The sequence below is a fragment of the Falco biarmicus genome, chromosome 5 (genome assembly GCF_023638135.1).
Source record: "Falco biarmicus isolate bFalBia1 chromosome 5, bFalBia1.pri, whole genome shotgun sequence".
Lineage (NCBI taxonomy): Eukaryota > Metazoa > Chordata > Aves > Falconiformes > Falconidae > Falco > Falco biarmicus.
This window is the reverse complement of record NC_079292.1, coordinates 68710923-68737086: the sequence shown is the minus strand read 5'-3', so window position 1 is coordinate 68737086 and position 26164 is coordinate 68710923. Positions and strand designations below refer to the sequence as shown.

Sequence of the window (26164 nt, the reverse complement as noted above, 5' to 3'; positions counted from 1 at the left end):
GACTGGATTGGCTGGAGCCATTGAGAATCTGGAAATTTTACTGTTGTCAGTTTATTCTGGTTTTTTCCTTTCTTATGCTTGCAGACTGGAAAATTTTTGGGTGCAGTGGAAGGCTCAGTAATGACCCAGCTGCTAAACATGGGCATGTTCAGGCGGTAAGCGGGGGATCTCTGTGCTGTACTTCTCTTTCTTCAGCTGGTGTGTGGGTCAGAGCTTATTGGTCCCCATAAGCAGCACTTGAGCAGAGGAATATGCACATGCTGATGCATGTGACTCTCTTGATACAAGAGCTCCTTTAGCTACCTGCCCTCTCCCCTGACTTGCTCAGCCATCATCACCACACACCCTGTTTCTCCTCATCTCCTGCCCTTCCACCTGCTGCAAAGCACCAAGAAGGACAGTAACTCTGATCTCCGTGTGGCTGGAAAACAGCTGCTGCTCTGTCTTTTCCAGGGCAAGATGCTATGGGAAACATTTCTTGGCATTTTGGCTATAAAGTGCTTCAGTTCCTTCTGCCACTTAGAAAGCCCTTTTATGAGCAGTTGTCTGAGAGCCCCCCAGATGTAGCGTTGCAGCTGGCTGAGCACATTTCTCTCACTACTAAATATATCTCTGTTCGCCTCACTCCACTCCCCCCGCCCATGTCAAAGAGAGTTCAGAGTTTCAGTGGCTTGGAAACAGGCACTAAGGGAACCTGAGGTAGTTAGAATTATAATTCTCCTCCTTCACAGCCTGCTTTACTCACCGTCTGGAATTAGGGACAAATTTCCTCCTGTACTGACCCAGTGACATTAATCCAGAGCCTGTATTTCCCGCTTTGCAAGATCCAGGATGGGCCAAACAGCAAAGGCACGTGTAAGCAGGCCACTGCTTTAGTTCTTCCGTACAGGAAATGTTTTAGAAAAAGCTGAGGTGTGCGTCCCATAGGGAGTTGCATTGCTTGCTTTTGACTGCTCACTTGTTTTGTTTTGATTGCAGGGTGACCATGTATGATTATCAAGCAATGTGCAAAGTACCCTACCACCACCACAGTGGAGCCCGGCCTCTGCTCAGCGTACGTATCTGTCAGCATGCAGCCCTCTCTGGGCTTGGCCGCAGAGGCTTTCTCCTAGGCCATCTCCAACACACGGATGTAGCACGTTCCCCAAAAGAGTTTAGTAGATGTTTGCTTTCAAGTAATGGGAATGCCCAAACTCACCTAAGGCAGATTTCTGAGGCAGTGATGGCCACTGACAGTGGTTTCCAATTTGGCTCTCCATTGGCGTATAGGATCCCACTGAAAATCAGAAGGACCGGGGAGAGAACAGGTACTAGACTTTGCCAGGCTTCTTCTAAAAACCAAGGAACCAGCAAGCAGCTGAAATGAACAGGAATGCTTTTACAGGGCACGGTTTTACTCAGCAGCTCAAAAGGGAGAGTTGCACTGTCAGGGAACAGAGCAACTGGGAGAAAACTGTCAGCCTTTCAGGGAAGCATGAGTGGGCTTGCAGCAAGAGAGAGAGGGGTAAAAGCTGCAGAGAAATGCTGATAGCCCAGGGAACAAACTATCAGAGTGAATCTTTTTGCAGTACCCAAATGCAACCTCTCTTTAGGCTGATACAAGCTAATAACCTAATCCCACTCTACCTTCCTAACCTGGCCTTGAACAGACAGAAGTAATTACTCAACATGCAGGCCACTTCAAACTAGTTGAAGCAATCCTAAACTGTTATGATCAGGTTTTTGATACTTTAAAATGTGGTATGGCAGTACTTCTTACAGTGTGACATTGTCATTTTTTTCTAGTAAAATAATTTTCAACAAAATGCTACTTTTTAACAACATGTTATCATTTAAACAATTAAAAAATTAAACTTTGCAATGGCTATACTTAAGCTGGATAGATAAAATATTGTGATTATAGTGAAAATATTTGCTCGATCATATCCTCCAATTCTGATTACCGAAAGAAATGTCACAAAATATGAGCTGCCAAAAATGAGGTGAATTGGGAAGAGAATAAAAAGATGAGAATTCAGCCTCCCTCTCTCTTTTTCCCATCTTAGCAAAACCCTTGAAAAGGAAGAAATCAAGAAAAGTCCATTTTTCATATACATACATAAAAATCGGTCCGATTCCCAACAATGTATACATTTCACTCTTTGCTGACTTATTTTAGGTGAATATAAGTAAGTTACGGAACATTGTCTTGTGCCCTGTGACTGCTGCATCTGTTTTGGGTTTGAGGATACAGGCATGATTATGAGAGGGAAAGATGAAAATTAGACACAGTTGCCATGAAGAAAAGAAGCAGCAGGATCCTCTGCAGATGGATTGTCCCTGGGACAATGCTGGATTTCCAATTTGTAGCTGAAAAGCAGGAAGATCATAGAAGTAATGCCATCTTGAGGAAAAGCTGGATGAAAGCCCAGTTAAGCATAATCAATCAATGGCAGATAATACTAAATCCTGGGCAATGCTGTCACTTGTCCCAGAAACACCACTTGCTATCAGAACATAAAAGCATCCTAAACTGGTGGTGTCCCATTTAGCTGTGCTTCTCTCCTGCTCTGAGCTCTCAAGGTCATCCATACTGGAGAGAAATCATCAAGCAATTACATCTTCAAAGTCCTTCATACATTTGTGATAAACTCCCTGACCCTGACGGGGAGGGGGTGAGAAGATATTATTAGTAGCAAGGCAGCTCTGCTGGCTTTTGATGTATTTTGAACATTTTCCAGTGATGCCCAGACCTTGAATTTCCAGTCTGTCTTCAAGCACTCTGATCAGTAGAGGGAATTGGTCTGAAACGTGGGGTCCTGCATAACAATTATAAACCCTCTGACCAGATCCTTATGGTATTTCTCATTTCTTCTTTTGTTCTCCAGCCAATTTATGCCTTTCTAGCTGCAGTGAAATGGCTGATAAGTGATTTCCTCATGTGAGTACCAAAAGATGGGGGTGTTTGGGAGGCTCAGACCAATGGGGGCGAGAGCTGAGAATGCTGCAGGCGGAGCCCCCCGCGGAGGGCATTGCTCTCAGCCTTCTGACATTCAGCTCAGCACCTTGCTCCTGGGAGACAGAAAGCTATTACTATTCCCATTTTGAGAGGCAGAGGCCTGGAGTGGGTCTGGGATTTACCTGAAGTCACTCAGTACAAAGTGACAGAGTCAGAAATAGGACTCGGGTCTCCTGGGACCTCATGCAGATCCTTGATGCCGAGTCCTCTTGCCTGTCTCCTTTGCCCGTGATGAGCAAACGCACGCCGTCGTTTCGCAGGGGGTGAAGGTTGAAGGAAGGAAGCCAGGGAGCTCAGAGCTGAGTGGCAGGCAAGGCAGGAGAGAGGGGAGGCCTTGAATCAAGCCTGGATTCGGGCTCACCTCAAACTGTGGGGGGGAATCGGAGGTCAAGCTCAAATCAGGATGAAAGTTCCGCTGGTCAGCTGGCTGGGTGTGCAAAAGGGAAGGTGCAGAAAAGATCCAGCTCCTAGAGCTTGAGTGTATTGGTACAGAATAATTCAATGTGATGTGCAGGTACCTCCGAGTAGCCAGGGTATGGGCTCCCTGATGGCCATCCGTGCCTGCTCCTCAGGTGGGTCTCGCAGTGACTGAATCCCCTCCCAGCCTCAGGGGCTGCTGTGCTCATTCCTTCCTTCACTGGCAAGGCCCCCGCACAGTACGTACTTCAGGAAAAAGCCCATTCAGATATTGCACAGTACAGATCCCATGATACAGAGCTACACTCTATCATGTGGAGAGGAAAAAATAAAATTAAAAAAAAAAAAGAAACCTCAGACTTCCACTGCCAGCAAATTTCTAGTAAACATTTTAGAACTGATACTCGCTGGGCGACGGGGCCATCTCCCTGACACCTGCATCCTTCCAGGCTGCTGAAAAAGCATCCTCTGTTCTTGCTCTTTTGACAGCTTCCTTTTGGAGTTTAACATGAGTAGCTTCTGGCACTCAGACAACCTGGCAGATGGTGAGTACACAAGAGTCCAGCCGCCCCATAGCATGTGCGTGTTACAGCCACTGGTGGCAGAAGAAGCTGTATGGGGGAGCCTGGCCTCGTTCAAGGAGTTTGCTGTCTGCCCTGCCACCTCTCCCTCCACAAACACTGGAAGCCAGCTTCCAGGTCCCACCACCACCCCATCTCCCCCCATTTCCACCCCCATTTCAGGCTGCCACAGCACTAGAGCGGTCAGGGTGAGGAGTGTGCAGCTTGGAGCACACTGCTTGCTTTCCTCAGGGTAACTGCTGGGGTGAGGGAGGCTCTTCTACCCAAGGACTCCCAACCTACATGCAGTGGGATGAAAGAGCATCAACTGCAAAGCCCTTCAGTTGGAATGACTTCCAGTCTTCCCTGAAGGTGGCCTACAAGACAGGACTGAGCAAGGCTGGAGCAGCAGGCTCTCCGGAGCCTAGCAGGGGTCCCAGGAAGCTAGCCAGAAACCTGTAAGGTTCCATAACACATTGAGGGTCTACACTTGGCCAGTGGACCCTCTCTAGAGGAGAGAAGATGATAGCACGTGGCATTGCACAGCAGCTGAGTGCAGCAGAGCGGTATGTCTGGGTTGAAATCCAGTGACCTGCCCTGCAGCTGCAGTGCTGCCTGCTGGAAACGTCCCGGGAGTCTCTGCAGCCCCATCCCTGCCCCTGCTGGCAGGGGGGATGTTCATGGCCCTGAGCTGACCCAAAGGGGAAAGTGAGGAGTGCTCTGCACAGCCATGTAGGTGCCATTATTCCATCCTGACTAATTATTCAGCACTAATGGTGCTTTTAGTGGTGACAGTGGTACCTTCCCTGCTGGCTGCAGCGCTGAGTCTTCTGCATTGAACTCCCCTGGTGTAATGGGGAAACAGTCATTTTTAGAAAGCAAGAGTTCCTTCTAGTCAGAGAACCAGCCCGATGTCTGGATGCTGTTTAGGTCCCACTCACCGCCTCCAAAGAAGATTGCCAGAGATGGCAGTAGAAGTTGCAGCTATCTTCTTCTACACAGCCCTGGCTGCTGCTTAACACGCATCAGGATAACGGGAGTGCCCCAGGCAGAAATCGGTGAGGAAGAGTCAGATGAGCAAGGGCAGTGCTTGTGGCAGTGCAGGAGGCAGCGTGGCTCTTCCTGGGGGACCGCAGTTTGATTTAGCCTTCACTTGAGGAGATGTGAGGAAAAAGGAGGGGGGTTCTCACTGCGGCCCTGCTCATCACCATTTCCTTTTGTGCTTTCTTCATCTCTCTCCCACATCACCCCCGTGACTGCTGTATGAAAATTCATCTCTTCATTGCGCTGCCATCATGTGCAACTCTCACGTGGTTCCATCTTCATTGTGTGTCTCTGTGTGTCGTGCGACTTCTCCAGCCAAGGCTGTCTTCCATCACTGTAAGTAGAACCACTTAACAGCAAAGAGAGGAGGATTTAGCTAGAAATCGCAGGCTAGGAAAGACTTTTTTCCACCTTTTGGACAATGGGGAGCTTGCAGAAAGGTGCGGCAGGGACAAAGCAGTGCCTGGCTCTATTTCGCTGCACTGCGAAGCAGCAAGTGATACGCTTGCTTGTTTAGCTGGCTGAGCTGGTGATTGAAGGTCTGTCACCAAGATGTCAATAAAAGAAGGGGCACACCAGCCGCTTCAAGACCTGTGGGCGCAAACACCACCATCCCTCGTAACTACAGTGTAGGTGGGCCCATAGCCCATGTACCATGGCATGTCCTTCACTTTGCTTCCCAGCTGTCCCATTCTTTCCTGTTGTTATGCCAAAACCAAAGACCAACCCGTGCTTTCTTGCAGGAAAAACTATACGGGTCTCATAGACTTCAGTTACTAAGAGGCAACTTAAGTCTTCTTTTCCACACTACACAGCTCAGCTCCCTCTGATGAATCCCAGCCCAGCCCCAGGATAATGCAGAACTGCTTTCAAGCAGTTCAGCTGATAAGTGTATGCTCTAGCTCATAAATCCGCTCCTACAGGCAAGTTAGAAATCCCTCCAAGACAGAGTCCAGACTGTGGCTGTGTCTCTATCTCCCTGCTTCCATATCTAGCCTGTATTCGCCGATTTGCTCTCTGCCCAGCAAGACGTATGTGTGAGACGGAGATAGAGAAACAGAGACATTTGGAATGTGTCTTACTGTATGAAGAAGAGGAAGAGAAAGAGAGGGTGTCTACAGATGAAAAAAATTAGTGTCCATGGTGGCGGGGTGTGGGGGGTAGGGGGTGGAGCGGAGTGGAAGAATACTGTTGGGGCTGGAAGAAATGGATTGCACGTGTTGTTGAGAAAGGGCTGTAGATTTTTGCCAGAGATGTTAACATTTTCTTGACTGCATGCCAAGGCTGGTGTATGCAAAAAATATGAAGAGAAGGAGACATTTTGCGAGAGGGAAACTGAGCACACATTTATTCAGGGATATGTGCAGAGGAATTAATGGTCGGGGAGCTAATGCTCACCCTTGCCTGACCTGTGCACCTCTGGCTCTGCAGCGCTGAGCCTATTTCTGCTTCCCAAGTTCTCTTGCTTTCTGGGAGGGCGAGTCATGCTGTTGGAATATGGGCATGATATATGCAGACTGCACGCATCATGCAAATCTGTTTTCAGAAGCGATGGGAAGACATGTTTGCTTCCCCAGATTTTTTACCGCTCTCAGCATCTCATTCCTTTCTGTTTGTAAGGGCTTCTGCTTTTATGGACATCACCACAGGTTTGAAAGCTTTTCATTAAGCCAAAAATACCTCCAGCCAAGGCATGCAGCCTAGAAAGGACTATTTCTAGAATTCCGTAGCTCACGGAAGTTTCTTTTTCACTGCATGCTAGTATACACAGAGGATATTTTACAAGATAATTGATTAAATTCTGTGGTTTGTATTTGTAACTAAGTGGCAGATTTTGTCTCATGTCCCAGAGTAAATCCGCTGACTTGGGTGCATGATTTATGCTGGTGAGAAAGAATTCACAATCTGGGTGGTATAGTTTATAACAAGGTGCGGCGGCTGCCTTTGCTACTCAGGAGGATTAGTTGCCAAATGTCTGACAAAGTCTTTCTGGAAGTGCAGATGGTAGCAACAACAGCCTGGAATTAACTCACTCTTTGCTATAAAGTTTGCAATTTGTTATCAGCTCCTCTGGCTGTTTACTAATCCCTGACCACCAGACTCAGAGTGCTGATAATGTTCTGAAGTCCAGCATGTGCATGCAAAGGCTCAGCCCAAGCGTTTTGCTGATGATGTACATGCTGCTGGGCTTCTCTGAACTTCTCGATACTGCTGCAGCTGCGTTGCTTCCGAGCAAATTAAGTGGCGGTAGGCCTAAGCATAATCTCTGTCATAGGTCTTGTCTCTGTGTAGAAGTTAGGAGATTTTAAAGTGGCTTCTTTTCATTTAGCCTGTGCCAAAAACTGATTTAAGATGGTCTGTGGAGGGGACTTGTGCCAATTTAGCAGAGTTTAAAAATACAGCTTGGTGCACGGGATAAAGTTAACCCAGGGCAAGTCAAGTCGCAGGCGGTCATGCGAGACCCAGACAGAAACGTGGCTTCTGTGAGTGACTGAGCCCGTATTGCCAGTGGCAAAAGTGCCCCTGAAGGGACTAAACCTGGTGTGCTTCCCACTGCACACCTCCAGATGCACCGGCTGCTCCTCCGAGTGCCACTGCGGCTCAGGCGTTGCCTCTCTGGTCCCGTGTTGGGAGCCGAGGTACAGCTCTGGCCCCTGCGTGCAGGTCAGGCTTGTCCCAGGTGTGGATCATGCCATCTCTTTAGCTGACTTTCCCCTTGAGGCTCAGTTCTCCAAGCCCTCCAAGTCCAGCATGACAGCCCTGATTCAACACTGGCTGAGGCTGGGAGGCCTCAGATCTCCTTCCATCCCATATTTTCCTAGCCAATGGTTTCATTCACCCCCTCTCTGTACCCTGTCTTTCACACCACTGGTTTTTATATTGCTTTTACTCCGTCTGTTTTGATGACACTATACCAGGAAGCTGGAGCTAGTGAAGATCGTAATTTTTTACCGGGAACAGGGGAAAAATGAGGACCTGGATAAAGTCTCTGCTATGTCAGGACCCTTTGCCACTCCTGACATGGGGAACACGCTAAATTCTTGCAAGCAGATGTGTCCCAACTATATCAAGTCACCTTTGTGGTCATCACAGCTATTCTTCTGAGCAAGAACCAGCACAGTCCATCACCAACAGCTGAGCTGTGGTGACAGCTCTGGTCACTCAGTGCTGTGAATCCAGGGGGGATCCAATGGGACTCTGATGGTTTGTGTCTGAGGGACCAATGCATGGTCTTGCCACAAGCATGTCCCTAAGAAGGTCTGTCCATGGCCCAGACTATGACAGTCTAGCCACCTGTTTCAGAGTTTGGAGCTGTTTTCCCAGCCACTAGTACAGTGAATGAAGGCTGAGGGAAAGGGTTCCCGCTCTGTTCCTCACATTCCTTTAGCCCATCAGGGACTTCGGTGGCCAGAATACAGTTAGTAGCCAGTCTGAGCTGGAAAGCATTTGCAGCTTCTCTCTTTACAGCATAAAAAACATTCTGTGTGTTTCATCAGAAATGTCTAAGCCTTTGAAATTCACCTCGGTAACAGGGCCTTATACTGCTCGTCCAGAATATCCTCAGGACTGTTCATCCCTGTGACAGGTACTAACCCAGGGTGTTCTCCATTAGTAAAAATGGGAGAGGCTTTTCCATACTTCTGCAGTGTCGGGTTTGCACAGAGGGATGGCAAATGGTGGCAGAGCACAGCCAGGCAGCTCCTGGCTGGCAGCAGGGTTTCTGCCAGACCCTGAAAGCATGACTTTAGCTGATTAATTTAGTGTGAATCCAGGGTGAATACAGAACAAAGCATCATGCTGAAATCAAACCCTGCGTGCTTTGGATCTGTGCAAAATGCACCTAACCGTGATACCAAAAGGTGGGTCCCACAGTCCGGAAGGATTGAAGTAGGAGGCTGCTTTGCGAATGATGTTTTTTGAACGTTCAGAAGAAAAGCACAAGGTGCAACTTACCAAGCACTCTGTACCGCAGGGAAGCGTTTGAGTACCCATCATATTCACCTGAGGAAGGCATTAGAGGGAAGCTTGGGCTGCAGTTCCTGGCTCTTAATGGATGTCTTGTGTCACTCGATTGCCATAGTGGAGAGAAAAGTCAGAGAAGATCATCCAGCTTTCCTCTCTCGTGTAATCTGCATTGTTTGCATGGCAGGCTCTGCAGGGTGGTGCCTGCCTCGTGCTGTGTGCTCAGGCCGTGTCGGGGGAGAGGATACCATGCCTTTCGGTGAGGGTTTTCCAGTGATACAAATTACCCATCAGAATCATGGATGCCCTCTTGGTGCCTTCTTACCATACGTTCACTGATTAAAACTCATGTTGCTGCATTTTTCTATAAATCTTCAGCACCACTGCTGCAAGGGTCATCCTCCGCATCAGAAGGACTCTCTCCCTGCCCGCTCCCCCGGTAGGGCTGCCTGCTGTGCGGGTGCAGGGCTGCAGAGTGAGTCTTTTGTGCTCAGACCCAAAGCTGATGTAAAAGCCATTTCTTATATTTGTTGTTAGCTGAGCCGCAACCACCTCTGCCCTAGCAACAAAGCCTCACATTTCCAGCAGCGACATTCTCCTGTGTCCTACAGAGGCAGGAGCTGGCTTTGCTACCTCCAGCTGCAGAAAATAATTGCCAGAAGGGCCCAAGGCAGTAGTTTCAGGCAAGACGGACTTTGCTGAACTCCTAGAAAGGATGCCCTTGCTTCTGAAGGGAGGCTCAGCAAAGTGGTTCAGCTCCCCCTCATCCCCAAATCAGTTTGGGATTCCCACAGAGTGCAACTGATGAGTGATGGAGCAGCTGCTCCCTGTCTCTGCAGGGGATGGCTCCCTCCAGGAGCCAGCGCTCTGTGTTAGTTGGGTCTCTGCTGGTCCTCCAGAGCCGTTGTCTGCTTCCCTGTGGTCTCAGGCCAGAGCTGTTAGCTGGCGGTGTTTTCTTTTGATGTGACACATACTCAGCCCCTCAGATTGCCTGCTGTGGGCTCACTCTGAAACGTCAGAGGGCTCAGGAAGGATCAGCGGTTGATGGAGAACCCCACCATGGACACACAGGATCCCCGCAGGGGCAGATCCCTCAGCATGAAGGACCAGCTCAGTCACAGCTTTGAATATTTAAAAAAGTGCATGAACCAGGGCTGGGTTAGGTAGGAGGGACTTTATTAAGGCTGCTGCTTTGGTAGACACCCCCTGTCCTTTGAACTCAGGGGTACCGGTGCCCAAATGTCCCTGCCTAACTGGCCATGGGGGTCCCTGGGGTGCTGTGGCTGCTGTGGCCCCACGGCTGTGGCTTCGGCAGGGCAGGATCCAGGCGTGCTTGGGGAAGGCGAGTGGGAATACTGGGCGCATTTCATTTCTCACATATGTTGGTTTTCCCACACCACCTAGTGGGAGCAGGAATTGCTGTCTGGCTGCTTTCCGCAGCATCTCCTTCCCTTTCTTCCCTGGTAGGCACCTGCTCTTGGCCACTGTCGGGGGACACACACATATGCAGGGCTCCTTCTGTAACCTACATCACCAGTCTTAAATGCTTCCATCTGTGCAGACCACACCGGTAAGATCCTCTGCCCTTCATTCCTCACCTTCTCTCCTTACCATCGCAGCTCACAGGCACAAGAAGCACGACACCTTGCAGCCCTGTGACACCGAGTACCCCGTTTTCGTGTATGAGCCGGCCATCAAGGAGACCAATGGGCTGATTGACTGTGGAGATTGCCAAAAGTAAGAATTGCAGCTTCCCTTTCATTTGGGGGGCTCCCCAGGTCCTGATGGCATGCAAGCCTTGTCACAGAGCCCACCGGTGACGACAGCACCTGAGACGAGTCCCCTGCCACTGTGCTCATGGTGTGGCCACTGCCGCATCCACAGCTGTGGCCAGAGAGCAAAGCTAAACAGCCACGCTGGGCAATGAGGAGGTGAAGTGACCAAGCTATCACTTCTCAATAAAAGAGAAAAAAAAATTAAAACCATCTGTTAATAAGCAGAGGTGACTGTAGAACAAGGGAAAGAGCATTTTTTTAATGTATTTATTTATAGATATAGATAAAGATGAGATAGAGATAGGGATAGAGAGAGATAGAGATAGAGATAGAGATAGAGATAGAGATAGAGATAGATAGAGATAGAGATAGAGATAGAGATAGAGATAGAGATAGAGATAGAGATAGAGATAGATCTTTCCATTCCACAGATTTCAGAAAGAAGCTTTTTCTGTTTTTTCACATTTCTGGCAAAAGTTTTCTGCTTAGAATTTTTTTTTTCGCAATGCTTTTGGATTTCCTTTTCCTTTTTTTTATTTTCCCTCTTTTCTGTTTTTCTACAGAAAAAAAAAAAAGTAGGGAAGGGGGAAAAAAGAAGTGATAAACTGAAAAAAAAATGAAAACACAGGTCCACTTTTTTATTTTCCATTTTCATTTTAAGAGAATGAACAGTCCAAAATAACAGAAAAGTCGTTGTGAAAACAGGCAGTTTTTAGCAGTTGCGTAGCACCATCAGCAATCACGTGCGGAAAGCTGACAGAAGGATGAATTTCCACTGGTCCAGCTTTTCCTAACATGAGGCATCCAAACAGATCTGACTGGAATCCCTCTTAAAAAAAAAAAAACAAAACACCACCAAAACCAATCCTACCTAGTCTGACTTCAGTCTTGGATCAACTGCAGGAAAGACTTAAAGGTTAGGAAAACAGCCTGCGCTAGTCCACATGACTTGAGGAAAACCAGGCCTTGCCAAATGTTGTTTCAGAAGAGATTGCAGATTTAGGGACAACAGGGTGTTGTGTAGGTGCAACAAGCTCTGGGCCAATCCAGAGTCCCCCAAACTGCCCTGCTGGTGTGTTGAGCTGTTGCTGCACAGATTGCTGCCACCAACGCAGCCTGGAGCTGACCCCTCCTTGCTGGAGGCAGCAGCAGCTGCACCATCCTGCTCAGCTGCTTCCTAGTTGCAGGTGTAGCTGCAGCCTCTGGATTCCAGGCGTATCTTTTGTGCATCTTTCATGCAGGTGTTTGGGACAGACACATGCTCTGTGGCGCGTTAGCCAGTGGCAGGCCCAGGTGTACAGGCTCTCCTGGTCATGTTTCACAAGTCCAGGTGGTTCCCAGAGGAGCCAGGGTAGGCTGCATGCTCCATCCTGGCCAAAAAGTTGGCTTGCAGGTCGGTGCACGGAGCACTTTTATCCTGGTTACTGAATTTGTGCATGGGTTAAAATCAGCTTGTCAGAGCTTCCAAAACAGTCGTCGGCCAGGAATACTAATGAAATGGTTGAGCTGCAGCATGTGACATTCAACACCTCTAAAATGTGAATACAGAAATCCCAAGGCTAGAAGGCAGCCAGCCTAGGTGGTGAAAAACCAAGGAGACAGGATGGTCCTCCAGTGCAGCCAGACTGGTCGGTGCAGCGGGCACATCCTCACAAACCTGTATTTCTAATCCAGAAGCCCTCTCCTTGGGCTGAGAAGCGCTTAGCAGGATCAAGAGTGCACAGAGCCACATACTGGCTGCAGTGTTGCAGCCTCGCCACCAGTGCAGCCATGCCAAGCCCAACATCCCTGGCCTTCCCCGTGTCCAGTGGCCCCAGGCCAGCCTGCAGGCTCCCTGCCAGGGCTGTACGGCCGCCCCGTCCCCAGCAGCAGCACAGCTGCCAGCAGGCAGTGGAGCACAGCAGCACAGGCAGGTCAGCCTGGCTCTGGGTGGCTGCAGCCTCTGTGCTGGCAGAGGGCAGGCAATGCCTGCGAGGCATCAGACTCGGGGGGAGGCGTAGGCTGGTGAGATGCCCAGACATGTACGGCACCTTGCAGTGACACCAGCACGCGTACGCTTGGACACGCACCCCCTGCCACTCTCCGTGCGCACCCAGGGGTGCCGTAGACGTGCACGTGCCAGTGTGCAAACCCACAGTCACAGGCACATGCAGCCTCGTGAGCACAGAGACGTGTCTGAGCTGCCTGTGCATGCACACACGCACGCACACTCATGCCCTAAGCCCTGCACACAGCCGAAGCACGTGCCTGCCCTCATCCTGCTCTGCCCATGCAAGCCGTCTGCTGCCTGCGCAACTGGGCAGCAGCGCTGCCACAAGCCCTCACGTGCACATCCTTGGGTAAACGCTTGCATCTAGAGACATCCCCATAGGCACGTGCTGGTTCTTGTCACCAGCCCTTTTCCGTAGTCTGCTTGTCCAACAAGGAAGGGAAGGGGCAGGCAAAATCGTGGCTGCAAAGTGAAGCTGTGTGTTTTTCGTGGCAGTAGGCAAGACCAAGCACCAGCTGGTCAGTCCCATCACACCAACATAACGTGTAGTGCTACTGGGATCCTCTATGTCCCACTCCAGCAACATGAAATTTAACAAAACTCTGCTCCTTGCAGGGCCACGTAGTACATACATCCTTGGATTATATAAGCATATGCATAAATGTAAGTTGAATGGGCGTTGGCACACCTCTGGATGGAAACCAGGCCTTCTCAGGTGTCATCTGCTGTGACATCCTGCCCCATTCGGAAGAGACTTGTGCTGGGTTTTGTTTGTGGGTTGGTATTTTTGGTTGGGTTCTTGCATTTTGGGTTTGATTTTGGCTTTTGTGCCTAGCGTGGAGTTGTAAATCTGAGCCACTTTGGAGCATCCTGCAGCCGAAGAGGTGTGCTAACACCACCTCCCCGTGCGTATGGCTGCTTGCTGTGTCTCTCCTGCTTTCTGCTGACATCACGTTTCCAATGATCTCCGAAGTTTTGTTGATTTCTATGCTGTGGACTGGGTGATGCCAGGGCAGCTGCTCTGGCACTGCAGCAAGAGAGATGTGGTTTCTCCCACCTGCTTTTTTTCTTGCAGGATGTTTGTGGCACAGCAGATCACCAACAGTAACCTGCTGCTCCTCGTCACAGATGCTGTCTGCGACTGCAGCATCTTCCCACCTGTCCTGCTGGATGCAAAAGAGGTCAAATATATCCTTCCACACACAGCAGAGACGCACAGCTCCACAGGCCCTTTCATCTCTGTGTTTGCTAGGGTGTAAAATGTGCTCCTGTGGCAATTGCCACGGGCATGGTGGGCACTGTGGGACAGGCGGGGAGAGACATGGAGCAGGTGGGGTTGCAGTGCAGTGGAGAGGAGGTAACAGTTCTGCCTTCCAGCCCCACAAGAGGAAGCCAGCCTCCACTGCCTGGCTGTCAGATGTGCTGTACAGGGTGAGGGTGGGACAGGCCAGAGGAAAGGGTCAGCAGTGGGGTGGGTGCAGCTGGGCTGGCTCCCCAGCACGGCTCCCAGGTGCTTCCGTAACTCATCCCTGCTGGGTCCTCATCCCTTGCTCCTCATAAGGGCGGTGATGTGGTGCAGCTTGTCACTGTGAAGCTGAGCCCTGCCCTGGCATTTTCGCCGCTTTGAGCTGCCTGTTGTTCCTTGCTGTCTTTTAGTGCTAGGAGACGTCTCCAGCCCATGCAGGGTGACCTGCCCTTCCCTCATCCTCCCTGCTCTGTCTCTGAGGCTCTGCAGTTACACCTAGACAACTTGCAGCAAACCCTGCGGGTCTGTGCAGCGCTCGTCTCCCCTCCCTGCTGCTGCTGCCTGTGTCCTTAACAGCCTCGCACATAACGCTTCAGTGAAGTGTGAACGGATGCGGTCCCAGAAGCTGAGGCGGCGGCCGGACGCGTGCCACGCGTTTCACCCTGAGGTACCCTGGGGCAGTGCGGGAGGGAGGGAGAGCACGCGGCTGGGTCCACCACGGGCACGCCTGTGGCCATGCACACACCTCCTCTTGCACCCCGGCTGCGTGTACCACGTGCCCATGCTGCTGGCTGGACCCAGACACAGCCGCCTGACTCCCTAAGGGGCTTCCTAGCAGGAGGACGGTCACGCTAGTGACACCTGGGAAGGACTTGAGCTCAGACATCACAGGGTTGCTGGGTTTCTTTGGGGGTTCACCCGCTGGAAGAGCCCTGATCCCTGTAACTAGCCCTTGCAACCCGGGCTTGGTGCAGCCGGGCAGCTATCCCGCCCGGCCAGGCTGGCAGGGGTTCGGTCTGGGCACCTTCGCAGTGTGCAGGACAGCCCAGCTGCCTGTCCCTGCCCCGCGGCGCCAGGAGCAGGCATGGCAACCTGCTCAGGGGCAGCAGCCTCTGGAAGGAGCTGCAAGGGGGACCTGCTGGCAGGAGCTGATCCTGCTGCGGTCTCTGAGGCTGAGGGATGGGGCTCAGGGTGTGGGGCAGGGCACGGTGAAAGCCAAGGACACAAGTGGCTTCCTAGCTTGCAGGTGACCACCGTGGCCTGCAGGCATCAAACCAGTCCCTTCCTTTGCACCTGGTGACCCTTCCTTCTGGCCACAGGCATTGCTCCCCCTTCCAAAGGCGAGCAGTGGGCTCCCTTCCCTCTGCCGGCAGCCGCCCTGGGGGTAAGCAAGCTGATGCCTTCTCTCCCATCTCCCAGGAAAATGCCCAGGACTGCGGTGGCACTGCCGAGCTGTCTGTCTCACCGATGCTGCTCCTTCTGCCCCTGGTGCTGCTCCTGCGGTGACGCCGCCTGCAAAGCGCCTTACGCGGCAGAGAACCGGGAGGACTGGGCTTCTGCTGGCCCGAGCGGCAGGAGGGGAGGAGGTGGGGGCGCAGGCCATCCTGGGGTGCCCACTGCAGCTCCCTGGGGAGACAGAGTGTTACCGACGTGGCACAGTGCATCCTGCATCCTTCACCACAGGGTCCAGCGTGGTGCCGATCCTTGAAAGCCCGCGCCAAGAGGCCCATGCGGGACCCTGGCGCGCGCCTACCGAGCTGCTCCTCCCAGCCACCGGCTCACAGCCAGGACAGCCAAGGTCATTGGCATGGGTGGCATTTCACCGTCAGCCTGCCTCCTGTGGAGCCACTTTGGAGCCCCGGAGGCAGAAAGCACCTCAGGAAAGCGGGGTGGGGGGCAGGGTACACCGTCTGCCTGTCCCTTGGTGGGAGCCGCCAGCATTTTGAGCACCCAGGTCTGGAGCAGCCCAGGCACAGCCGTGCCAGAACAGGGCCGTTAGTGGTTCCCAGCAGGGAGGCAGCATCTCCTGGTCTTGGGGGTGGTCCTTGCCCAGGACCCCAGGGGCAGGACACGGCACCTGACCTGAACCGCAGTAACTGAACACCTAACTGGACAACAACGGGAGGTAGCACAGCGTGACTAGTTAGCTGCAGCTACAGCAGCTCTGCTGAGGAGACCCACCGCTAGCACGGCATCCAGATTCCTGTCTAGATGTGAACTTACCTCGGGGAAGGAGTTACGTATGACCCACCAAAAGAGGAGGTACATTTCCCACTGCCTGCTCATTTCACTGCAGAAGTGGTTATGAAACGGGCACTTTCCCCCCCTGAGCAGCACCGCCGTGCTCATTGAAGCTGCCCTTGGCTGTCCCAGGGCAAGCAGCCCTGAGCCTGGCATCTCCAGCTGGTGGGCACGGGCTGTTTCTCACAGCGCTTTATGGACCCCAGGTGGGGAGCATTGATTTCCCCCCCCCCCCTTTTTTTTTTTTTGTATTAACTGCTCCATACCTCTCGTTAAAAACAAATATATGGTATATTCTAAATAGATACTTCAGCTTCAGCATGTCATGTTTGGTACAAAGCGCAGCACTACGTTACATCCCAGAAAACCCTCTCTCTGCCAAACACACAGGGACAGGGTGCTGGTGGAGGGACTGCAAACGAAGCTGCAGTGGCCTGGCCCTCCCCCCACAAAACGGGGGTGCCAAGAAGAGCTCCTGCTTGCTGTGCTGCCATGGGAAGAAGAGCCTCTGGCCACACAGCACAAACACCGTGAAGCAGCCAGCTGCACCCCACAGCTCTGTCACCTCTGAAGCAGGGTGGGGGTCCCGACGCCGGCAGGGTACATGCCAGGAATGGGGATGCCACAGCCAGCAGCTACAGACAGCAACCGGGTCTCACCTTGAGCTCTGCACCATCCCCATCTGCAGCCACCTGTGGGTACACCGCGGCTGCACCGGGGGCGCAGGCTAGCAGCCCAGCAGGGCAGAACCTTGCCCTGGCCTCCTCTGCAAGTGGGCCACTTTGCGAGCCTCTTGCACTGCTCCAGGCCCCCTGAGAGCGGTGTGACTCGTCATACCAAGCTGCCACCTCCTGCAGGACAAGTGCCCACACCCTCCTTGCTCGCTGCCCTCCATGTGCTGGCTGTGCACAGCTGCAGGGCTCCTTACTGAGCCCACCAAGCCAGCCGCTCCTGCAGCCACCGCTGCCAGCGTTAGACCCACATGCAGCTGCTGAAAAGGGCAGTTGTATGGGAAAGGGCTTTACCCTCGCACCAGGGCTGTCCCCTTCCCCACACGAGCAGGAGCCCACAAACGCAGCCCTGGTGTGCTAGGGTCAGTATGCTGCTTCTTGCCACTAGTGTCACCAGATGCTGAGGGGACAGTACTGGTCACAACCAGGTCCTGGTAGGGACCTTTCAGGGCATTACAGCTCCTGCCGTGGCTGATTTTGCCTCGCTGGAGGCGGTGTTTGGGCAAAGAGGAGAGGAACAACTGCAGTACTGAAGTACATACGGAGATGGAGATGGTTTCCAGGCTTCAGATGCAGTGACCTTATCAGAGCCAGAAGCAGCCGAGGAAGATGAAGGCAGTGCAGAGGGAAAAGGGGCTGCTGTCAAGGCTGAGGAATCAAAAGCTCCTCACAGACTGAGGAGCCACCAGCTCAGGGCATCCCCTGTTGGCTGGCACAGCTCCCCCCATTCTGCGTGCCTGCCCTTGGTGCCTGCCCTCCTGGGGCACCACTCTGAAGGGTGACCTCCCTGTCAGAAAGGATTAGCAGTCCCATCTCCAGTCAGCTTAAAAAATAAAATACGCAAAAACACATTGCCCTGCTACATGCGATCCATATTTGATTTCAGGTGTATTAATCTGCAATAAACATAGTCCTGTAAAGAGACCTGCACTGAGACAGGGAAGATGTGAATTACACCTGGCTTAATTAACTCAGCAAATTTGCACATAGGTTGTAACTGGGGGGAATAGGATAGGGCTGAGAACTGGATTATATCTTATTTTTTGGTTTAAGGGTGAAGGTTTGCCCCGACTTAAAACCTGAGTGCACACTGGGGACCAGGCCGCAGAGCCACTCACACCATTGCACACCAAGTGTCAAGCCGCTGCCGTGAGCGGCTTCATGCAGCTGGCACCGAGGTGCACCCGGCTAAAGCAAAAAGAGCTGGTGCCTCCATGCTGGGGCTCCTCGGGCACCTGTCAGGCAGCGAGAGCTGGGCTGTGGGCACGGCTGGCTGGTTCAGCTGGGCTGGCAACGGGTGCCAAGCACTCACCTCTGCCTGTGTGGCTGAGTCCTACAGATCGCAACCCAACCCGCCAGCACGTGCCGCCTCCTCCAGCGCTCACCAGCTGCCCCCCAAATGCCCCTGCAGCAAACAGCTCCCCCACCCCACCCCACCGCTGCAGGGCTTGAGCTGGGGATTGGGGTGTGAAACCAGACAGCAGCTAATAGTCAAGAGATGCTCTGGTGTGTCTCCAGAGGAGAATGGCCTCTGTGAGGGGGCAAGGGTAAGGCATGACCCCACAGGCCCCCACCACCTGAGCTGGGGGCACCCCAATCCTGGGGGACAGCTCCTCAGCCTCTGGCTGCAGGGCTGTGGGGGGAGACATCTCCTTGTGCCCCCTCGCTGGGCCACCTGCTCCCACGATGCCCCCACACTTGTACCCAATGCTTGATAGGAATGTCCTAAGCATCCCTCCTCATCCAGGTCCTGTAGGGGAGGATGGAGAAGACCCCAGGGTCCCTGGAAAGCTACAGCAGCACCACCTGGACAGTACCAGGCACCCCTCCGGAGTGTGATTTATAGGCCCATTCCCAGGCTCACTGCAAGGGGTGAGGAAGAGGGGAGCTTCCCTGCCCACCCCCCCAGCTGCCCTGGAGCAGCTCGCAGGAGGCCCATGCCAGCGCTCCCCAGGGGAGCCAGCACATGCATGCTGCAGCACCTGGTTTTGCTACAGAAGCTCCTGCTTCTGTCCATAATGGGTTTGTCTTAGCCGTTGCGAGGCGAACACAGCCCTTTTCTTCCTATGGTGCTGTTGATCCACAGTGGGGTGAGCTGCACCTAGGTACGCTTTTAGCCTTGGAAGGCAAATGGCTTGGTTGTTCCTTGCCAGCAAAGCAGAACCCAAGCACATCTACCCATTTCTGATCTCCAGCATGGGGTTAAGCAAATTCCACCACATGCTCTTCTTACCTGGCAGATAGTGGCTCACGGCCCTACAGTAAGAGAAAAATCTCCAGGAAGAGCTACTGCTCTAGCTCCCAACTTTTTCAGCCATGTGCTGGGCACAGCAGACAAAAATAGGTCAGCAAAAGCAAACAGAGATGAAGCCAGAGGATGTGACCAGCAGCAGAGCAGCTGTGAGAGGAGCCATCTCTCACTTCCCACTGAGCAGCATCCTGCTGCCGTCCTGATACGGCACTATAAATCACAGCTGTACCTCCTGCAAGATTCCATCCACCCCCATAAATGTGCAAACTGCAGGCATCAGGGTTTATTCTATTAAGGCAAGACACGACGGGAGGGAAGTCCCCAGCGGTGCTCTGCAGTGATGAGTGTCTGTCAGACCCACCCAGCCACATCGGGCTGCCACGTAAATCAGGAGCTTCACAAGCCCTAAATCTGCAGCCAATTTCCTCCCAGGCAGGTGGAGAGGGAGTTGGGAAGAGACCTGAAACTTCTCTGTTACCCTCCTTACAGGCGTCAGAAACACCCCACTGCAGGCTGAGGTAACCCTGGGTGCCTCCTGAATGCTGCGGTGGGCACAGAGGGAGTCTGAGCTGTGGGCAGCGACACGCACCTTGCACAACACCATGTACACGTGCCCTCCCTTGACTCACGCCTTGGGACAGAGCAGACAGATGACTGGATGACTAGACCTTCAAGTATGGCCAGACAGGAATGACTTCATCCTACAAACAGTAGGAAAATCAGCCCTGGATTTACGGCAGATGTTTGCAGCTGGGAGCAGGCACAAAAGCAGCAGCTTTTCAGCAGGCTGGCCTGAATTGGCTTATATTTAGCACAAGCCTGGCACATCCTGGGCTGGGGATGACAGTGGTCACAGCAAACAGCCACATGCTCCAAGTGGGTTAAGGGGGAAGGTGTGTGTGTGCTCTTCTCTGCCACAGCGAAGGACCAGTACCATTGCTTGGTTTCATGCATACCGCTCATACTCGAGCTCCTTGGGAGTATTTCCCAGGATGCTTTTTCTGCTGATAAAGCCCAATGGTACTTTAGCACAGAAACGCTGGGCGCTCACAGGCCTCCGCTTGCAGGGGGGCCGAGGGCAGCCGAACGCAGCATGCACTTTTGCACAAAGCAATTCTTCAAAAACACTGCGGAAGGGGCAGACTCCCATGTGCCGAATGACTCCATCATCAGCTGGACCCTCGCTGGAGACTGTTGCTGCTCCCATCCCCCCCAGACACTCGGAAGCTCCCCCATCCCTTGGCGCAGACGGTTCCCCAGGCCTCTGCCCTGCCCCAGCTGCAGGTTCCCTTAGGCCGCCTCTGCCTGCACTTGAAAGGAGCCTGTACACCTCCTGTCACTCGGCCAGCAAACACTACTGTTGCTACCTGCCATGACATCAGCCACAGCAATGCAGCTCGTCATCAGTGCGTGATGCAAACCGTAGTATCACCGCTTGAACGCCACCAGGCATGATTCTTCAGTAAATACCTCGTGGGCCCTGCAGGAAATTCCATCAGGTCTTCCTGCTTTGCTTGCTGCTGCTGCTGCCGCCGCCACCTCAACTTTTGGCAGCCCCGGCACGCTGCCTGTCCCCGGGCAGGCCCCTGCCAGCAGCAGCCCAGTGCACCCAGCCCTGTCTCTGCCTTGGCAGAGCTCAACAGGGATGTCAGGCACCACTGTCCTTCCTGCTGGCATTCTGAGGAGCAGCGCCCAGGTTGCACAGGGATGCACACATGTTGCAACGTTGGTAGCACACTGATCCAACACTAAGGCAGACTGCAAACCGTATGCACAGGTTCAGTGCGGTTAGAGATAAAAACAAAAGATAGCTGCTGGAGCTGGCTTGGGTATCAGTTGCCTCTGTCAGGGAAACGCATTGTTGTTCTGGGAACCCAGCCAGGCCCATGGTTTTCCCATCTCATTTACAACTAGACCAGCTCAGTTTTTATGCCAACTGCGAAGAGCCTCTGTGCCCAGTTTTACCACTACAGAGATGAAGCTGCTAATAAGCAGGATCGTGAATCTCTAGTGCAAACATTTCCCAGCTCAGGAACAGTAATAGCTCCGTTGTTCAAACATGAATTTTACTAGAGGAGAGAAGGGCAAAGGCAAAGTTCCTGGAAATGCCAGAAGTAATACTGAGCTGGCAAACCATGCCCTTGCACACACAGAGGAGGGCTAGGCTCGCATCCCGCCACCCCTCCCCCAAGCAGCCCACCTTCCTGACTGTGAGCAAGATGGTGAACAACGGACGGGTCACACTGTGGTGCTCTTGCAGCAGCTGAACTGCAGCACCGCCCAGGTGAGGCTGGGCAGGGGACTCCCTCATGCGCTTTTCCTACATTGCTTATTGTTAAAATAGCTGATCAGGTGTGAGGCACTTGATGCTGCTGTGAGTTCAAAGCTGGTGCTCCTTCTTCATAGAGAGCAATACAGACCTAGGAATCCTCTCCACAGAGCGTATCTTTTTAGGGAACTTCATTTGGAGGACATCAGTGCCCAGCACTCCTGGAAATCAGCCTGGAGTATTTCAGCTTGGGCACTCCAGACAAATACAGAAGCACTGACCAACAGGAGAGTTTGGTTCAAACAAATCGCTTGATACCACACAGAAGGCAATGAAAAGAAAGGGAAAACAGAACTCAGTTTTACAGGGAAGCCTGTAATAGCTTCAACTAACCCAAATTCAGCTCCTTCACCCTAATCATATGCTTCATTTATTTCCAGTTAATGTCTGGCATTAGATGTTCACCTTCACTGCAGCACTTTAATCCACACTCAGGGTACGTTCACCCTTTGCAGTGAATGGAGCAAGTAATTCTCGGGAGAGGACAAAGCATGGCCACAACGACAAGCAGAAATGGTAGGACGTACAATTTTAGCCTGCCTAAACAACTTCAAGTACCACTCTGCTTTCTGAAAACAGAATAAATGCAATTTATATTTAAAGCAGCAAGTTTCTTTTAGTGTAATAAGTGTGTAATCTGATGCTGATGTTCTCCACGCCCCTTGAGTTTGCTTTGCATATAAAAAAAAATATGTATCCTGAGACCTCAAGCTGTCACAGGTCATTTACTGGAACTGGCTCTCTTAGAAGTCACTGCAAAACATGTATCTTGAATCAAGTAACTGATAAATAGCACAGCCGTAGATGCCCAGACTCAGTGGGAGCCAACACAAGAGGAGGATTAGGCATATCTTGCCCAGGCAGCTCACAGATGTTTGCTGACAGCCAGGGAACAGCAATGAAGGAGCAGAAGGCCCCACTCCCTCCCCAGCCAAAACCCACTCCCTTCCCACCCCTACCAGCTCTTAAGCCTGCATACCAGGAGACTACAATCAATCCCTTACATGGGTACAAGCTAGGAGGCATTTTCCTCTACACCAGGAATTCAATAGTTCTTCCCCACCTCAACTCACCTAAAAATTCAGCCACAGCCACCAAGGTCTCCAGCACCCACCCTCTTCCCCCCAGCTCTTGTTCTCCCACCCTCAATCCCTCTTGCCTATTTTTCTCCTTGCAAACTCTCACCTCCCAGCACTTCACCTTTACCTTTCCAATACTGTCCATAAATCACAGTTACTGCTCCTTTCACCACACTCCACCCAGTTTGACTCCTTAGCCAGCTTGTTCCTTTACCTTGCCTGCCTGTTAGCCCCTGGCACTCAACCTGCAGCCCTAAGAGAAAGCCCTTTTAAACCTCGGAGCAAGGAAGGGGACAGTACACATGGTCTGCCCTAAAATCTGCAAGACCAGGAACTGGAAAACTGAGCCACCGACAATTAGTGTCTCTAAACATGCAAAAATAGGTAACTTGAAACTACAGCTAGCCTAGGTTCGGATGGAGGCTTGGAGGATGGAGAAAGAGACCAGACAAAGGCTAGCCATCCCCAAGTCCACCTTGCAGCTTAATGCTCTCACTTAACACCACAGATCCAGCTAAGCTTTCCAAAACAGATGAAACTCGGCAGTAACATCAATCCCACTTCATCAAGTTAGTTTTAAAATATGGCAGAGGTCAAAAAACAAGCAGACATGGGATGGGATACATGTTGTCTCAGACTCTTTGTTCTCTGCAAGTTCAGAAAAAACTGTATGTCACGGGAGTTCTTATGACAAGCAGCTTCATGAAGCGGTGGCACAAGACACACCTAACAGGATCTCCTTCTCCCACACCACTATCCAGCCCCATACTACAACTGGCAACTCCATTGGGCATTGAATAAAAGTCTAGACTTTGGAAAAAAGAAATTTCCCCTCAAGATTAGCACTGAAACTAAGAGGCAGCACAATCCATAGACAACTGTGTCTGCTGCGATGCTTACAAGCACAAGACAGTATTGAAATCTTACATCAAGACTAGGCACATACCTGATTTGATGTCTGTAATTCACGAGGATGCCACACAGCAGAACTGATGTTTAGTCACGCAAAGTCCCCCACCCACTGGCTTTTGCTCGAGAAGGCACACAGCAAGCATCAGTTCAACACAGGTAAACAAGCCTTTAGGTATCAGTTTGGTTTCTGCACCAGCAGAAATCTTTTACCTACAAAGTGCTGCCTGTAAGCGTTGGGAAGGAAGAAAGTGAAAGCGACTCTTTCAAGCTTCACACACAGCGTGGAAAGACCCAAACTAGACAATAATCCATTTGGTTCTTTTATTAGCAGAAGTTAAGAATACAGCAAGTAATAAGATCCCATCTTATATGGAACCATCACCAGAGTCCCCAACCATCAAAACCCCAGAATGTGCTTCATTGCTTCCAACAGTAAGCAATTTTTAAAAAGAAATATACTGAACAAGGCCACTATTTAATGGGGAAGGAAAGAAGCTGTAGGTCCTAACTATTCTATGGCAATAACCTGCACACAGAGCAAGCAAGCCTCTGACTGCTGAGAGTAAGGCATTCAGGTGCCAACCTGGGAAGAGTTCTCAGCAAGAGCTACAGAAAAGTGCACAGCTAGGTCGTTTTTATTGGAACACACAAACTTCTTGAACGGAGAGACTGACTGGGTTAAGAATAGCAGGTGGAATACTGTGTTTTTGTAATAGTTCTGTGCTGCGTAGGACCAGGTTACAATCACCCTTCAAGGAGTGAACGTGGGATGATCCAGGATGGAGACTGCCACTTCTGCTGGTACTGTTACAGAGGCGTCCCGAAGTGCCTTACAGACAACTCTGATTCTGATATGTACCATCATGCTTTCCTCAGACACCAGTATACTTCCTGCCAAGCAAATCTACATCTTTGACCAGGATGCCAGTGCTATTAGCTCTTACATCCAAGTTAATACTGCTCTTTACTTCCTTTCAGTACCACACAGACCTGTGACGAACTACTTCTGGCCCTACAGGCATCCAGTGTAGTGATCCTACTGAGAATACATCCCTCTAAGCTTGCAGACTCTCCTGCAGCACCTCTTTCTGAAGCTGACCTTGCTCTCGGATGCTTTACAAAGGCTCCATTCAAGGGGTGAAGCCTTAAAATCCAGTCAACTTTAGGAAGGCGTTCTGCTTCTACTTGACTCCGTTAGGCAAAGTAACTCCTCAAAACACACTCCTCATGACACTCAAGGTATGGGAAGGTCTCTGCAATTCACAACTTTCTCTTGACTGATGAAAATTCATACTTGCAGAAGTCTTAAAAATAAACTCGTACACAACAAAAAAAACCCCTCCCTTTACTTTCCTTCCCTGTGAAATACAGCATTTTATGAGCTGTTTAACTCACCTGTGAGAGAGGTAATTGCTCTGAATTTCCAACTAAACACCCCAAGCAATACCTGTGCCATAACAAACAAAACATTCAAGTTTTACCTTACAACTCCAAAGATTCTCCTTCAGTCTGGCTTCTGACTGGGCTCCAAAGATCAAGCTACATCAATTACAAAGAGAAGGGTATATGCCTCCCCTTATATAAGAGGTGCATCTGCTCCACAGCAATCCAACTGAACTCTTAGTTTTAGGTTTAAGAAATACCAGCAGTCCCATTGCTAAAGCACAGATGGGAAGCAGACCTAAGGAAGAAAAAAAAAAAGAAAAAATAAAAGGAACTGCATTGGGCTGATTGTGGATTTTTCCTCTTAAAAAGAAAAACCTGCAGACTCCCTTGGCACATGGAGCCTGACACATGAGAAGGTAATGTGCTTGAGGTCTGCAGTAACTGTTAACTCCAAGTCCTGGAGCGCACAGCTTTCTCTTACCAGCCCATCTTAACCCCACCTCTGTTTCCTCTCACACACTCAACTATCTTTTGACAAGTGTATTACCATCACTTGTTCAGACAAAACAGAGCAGGCCCGCAAATGGCAACCATCTACTCAACGGGGGCCTTTGGATATAGGCAGGCACTGATGGAGTTGGACTGTTTGCCGTTTCATGTGCAGTTATCCCATCGTGCTCCACTTCATATGATGAGAACCAAACCAACCAACTAAGATCCACTATCCAGAACTACACAGGCCGCACAAACTTGGAAGGCAGCTGTCCCACATGCTTAGGCAGGGCACAGACGTATCTTTCAAGCTGCTCAATAAACAAACTTGCTAACACTGAGACCTGGATGACAACACAATTAATCCAGCCTTCGCTACCCTTGTACACATGTACTGAACCTACTCCAAGTGCTGGCCAGGACCCCACATTGCCCAGGGCATGCTGGCCACCAGGAAAACCTGCAGGGCCAACATGCCTAACTCCTGGGAATTTTACCTGGTCCTCCTGCAATCATTTATTTTGTGCAAAATTGAAACAGTGTGTGGTACTTGCATGTTGCATTCTTTACAAAAACCCTTTTCCCCCCCCCCATCCCATTGTTTAAAACATTTATATAAATTTTATTTAAACAGAAAGTTAGAAATCTTATTTACAATTTGTTTTTCTCCCAAAAGAGCATCTAAAATCAACTCCCAAACCCTCCAAGAGGATATAAATTTAACCTAGATTTTTTTTTTTTTTAAAAAAA

General features: G+C 51.1%; 1 protein-coding gene across 1 annotated transcript in view; it reads left to right on the top strand.

The window, feature by feature from the left end:
- CACNA2D4 (calcium voltage-gated channel auxiliary subunit alpha2delta 4) overlaps nt 1-15696 on the top strand; it is a 131302-nt gene extending 115606 nt beyond the window's left edge. The window contains exons 31-39 of the mRNA XM_056338976.1: nt 85-155; nt 979-1054; nt 2868-2920; nt 3905-3960; nt 5335-5355; nt 10602-10719; nt 13823-13935; nt 14578-14660; nt 15413-15696. Coding sequence (XP_056194951.1) covers nt 85-155; nt 979-1054; nt 2868-2920; nt 3905-3960; nt 5335-5355; nt 10602-10719; nt 13823-13935; nt 14578-14660; nt 15413-15499 — 678 coding nt within the window. The 3' untranslated portion in view covers nt 15500-15696. The remainder of the gene's footprint in view (nt 1-84; nt 156-978; nt 1055-2867; nt 2921-3904; nt 3961-5334; nt 5356-10601; nt 10720-13822; nt 13936-14577; nt 14661-15412) is intronic.
- The last annotated feature ends 10468 nt before the right edge of the window (nt 15697-26164 follow it).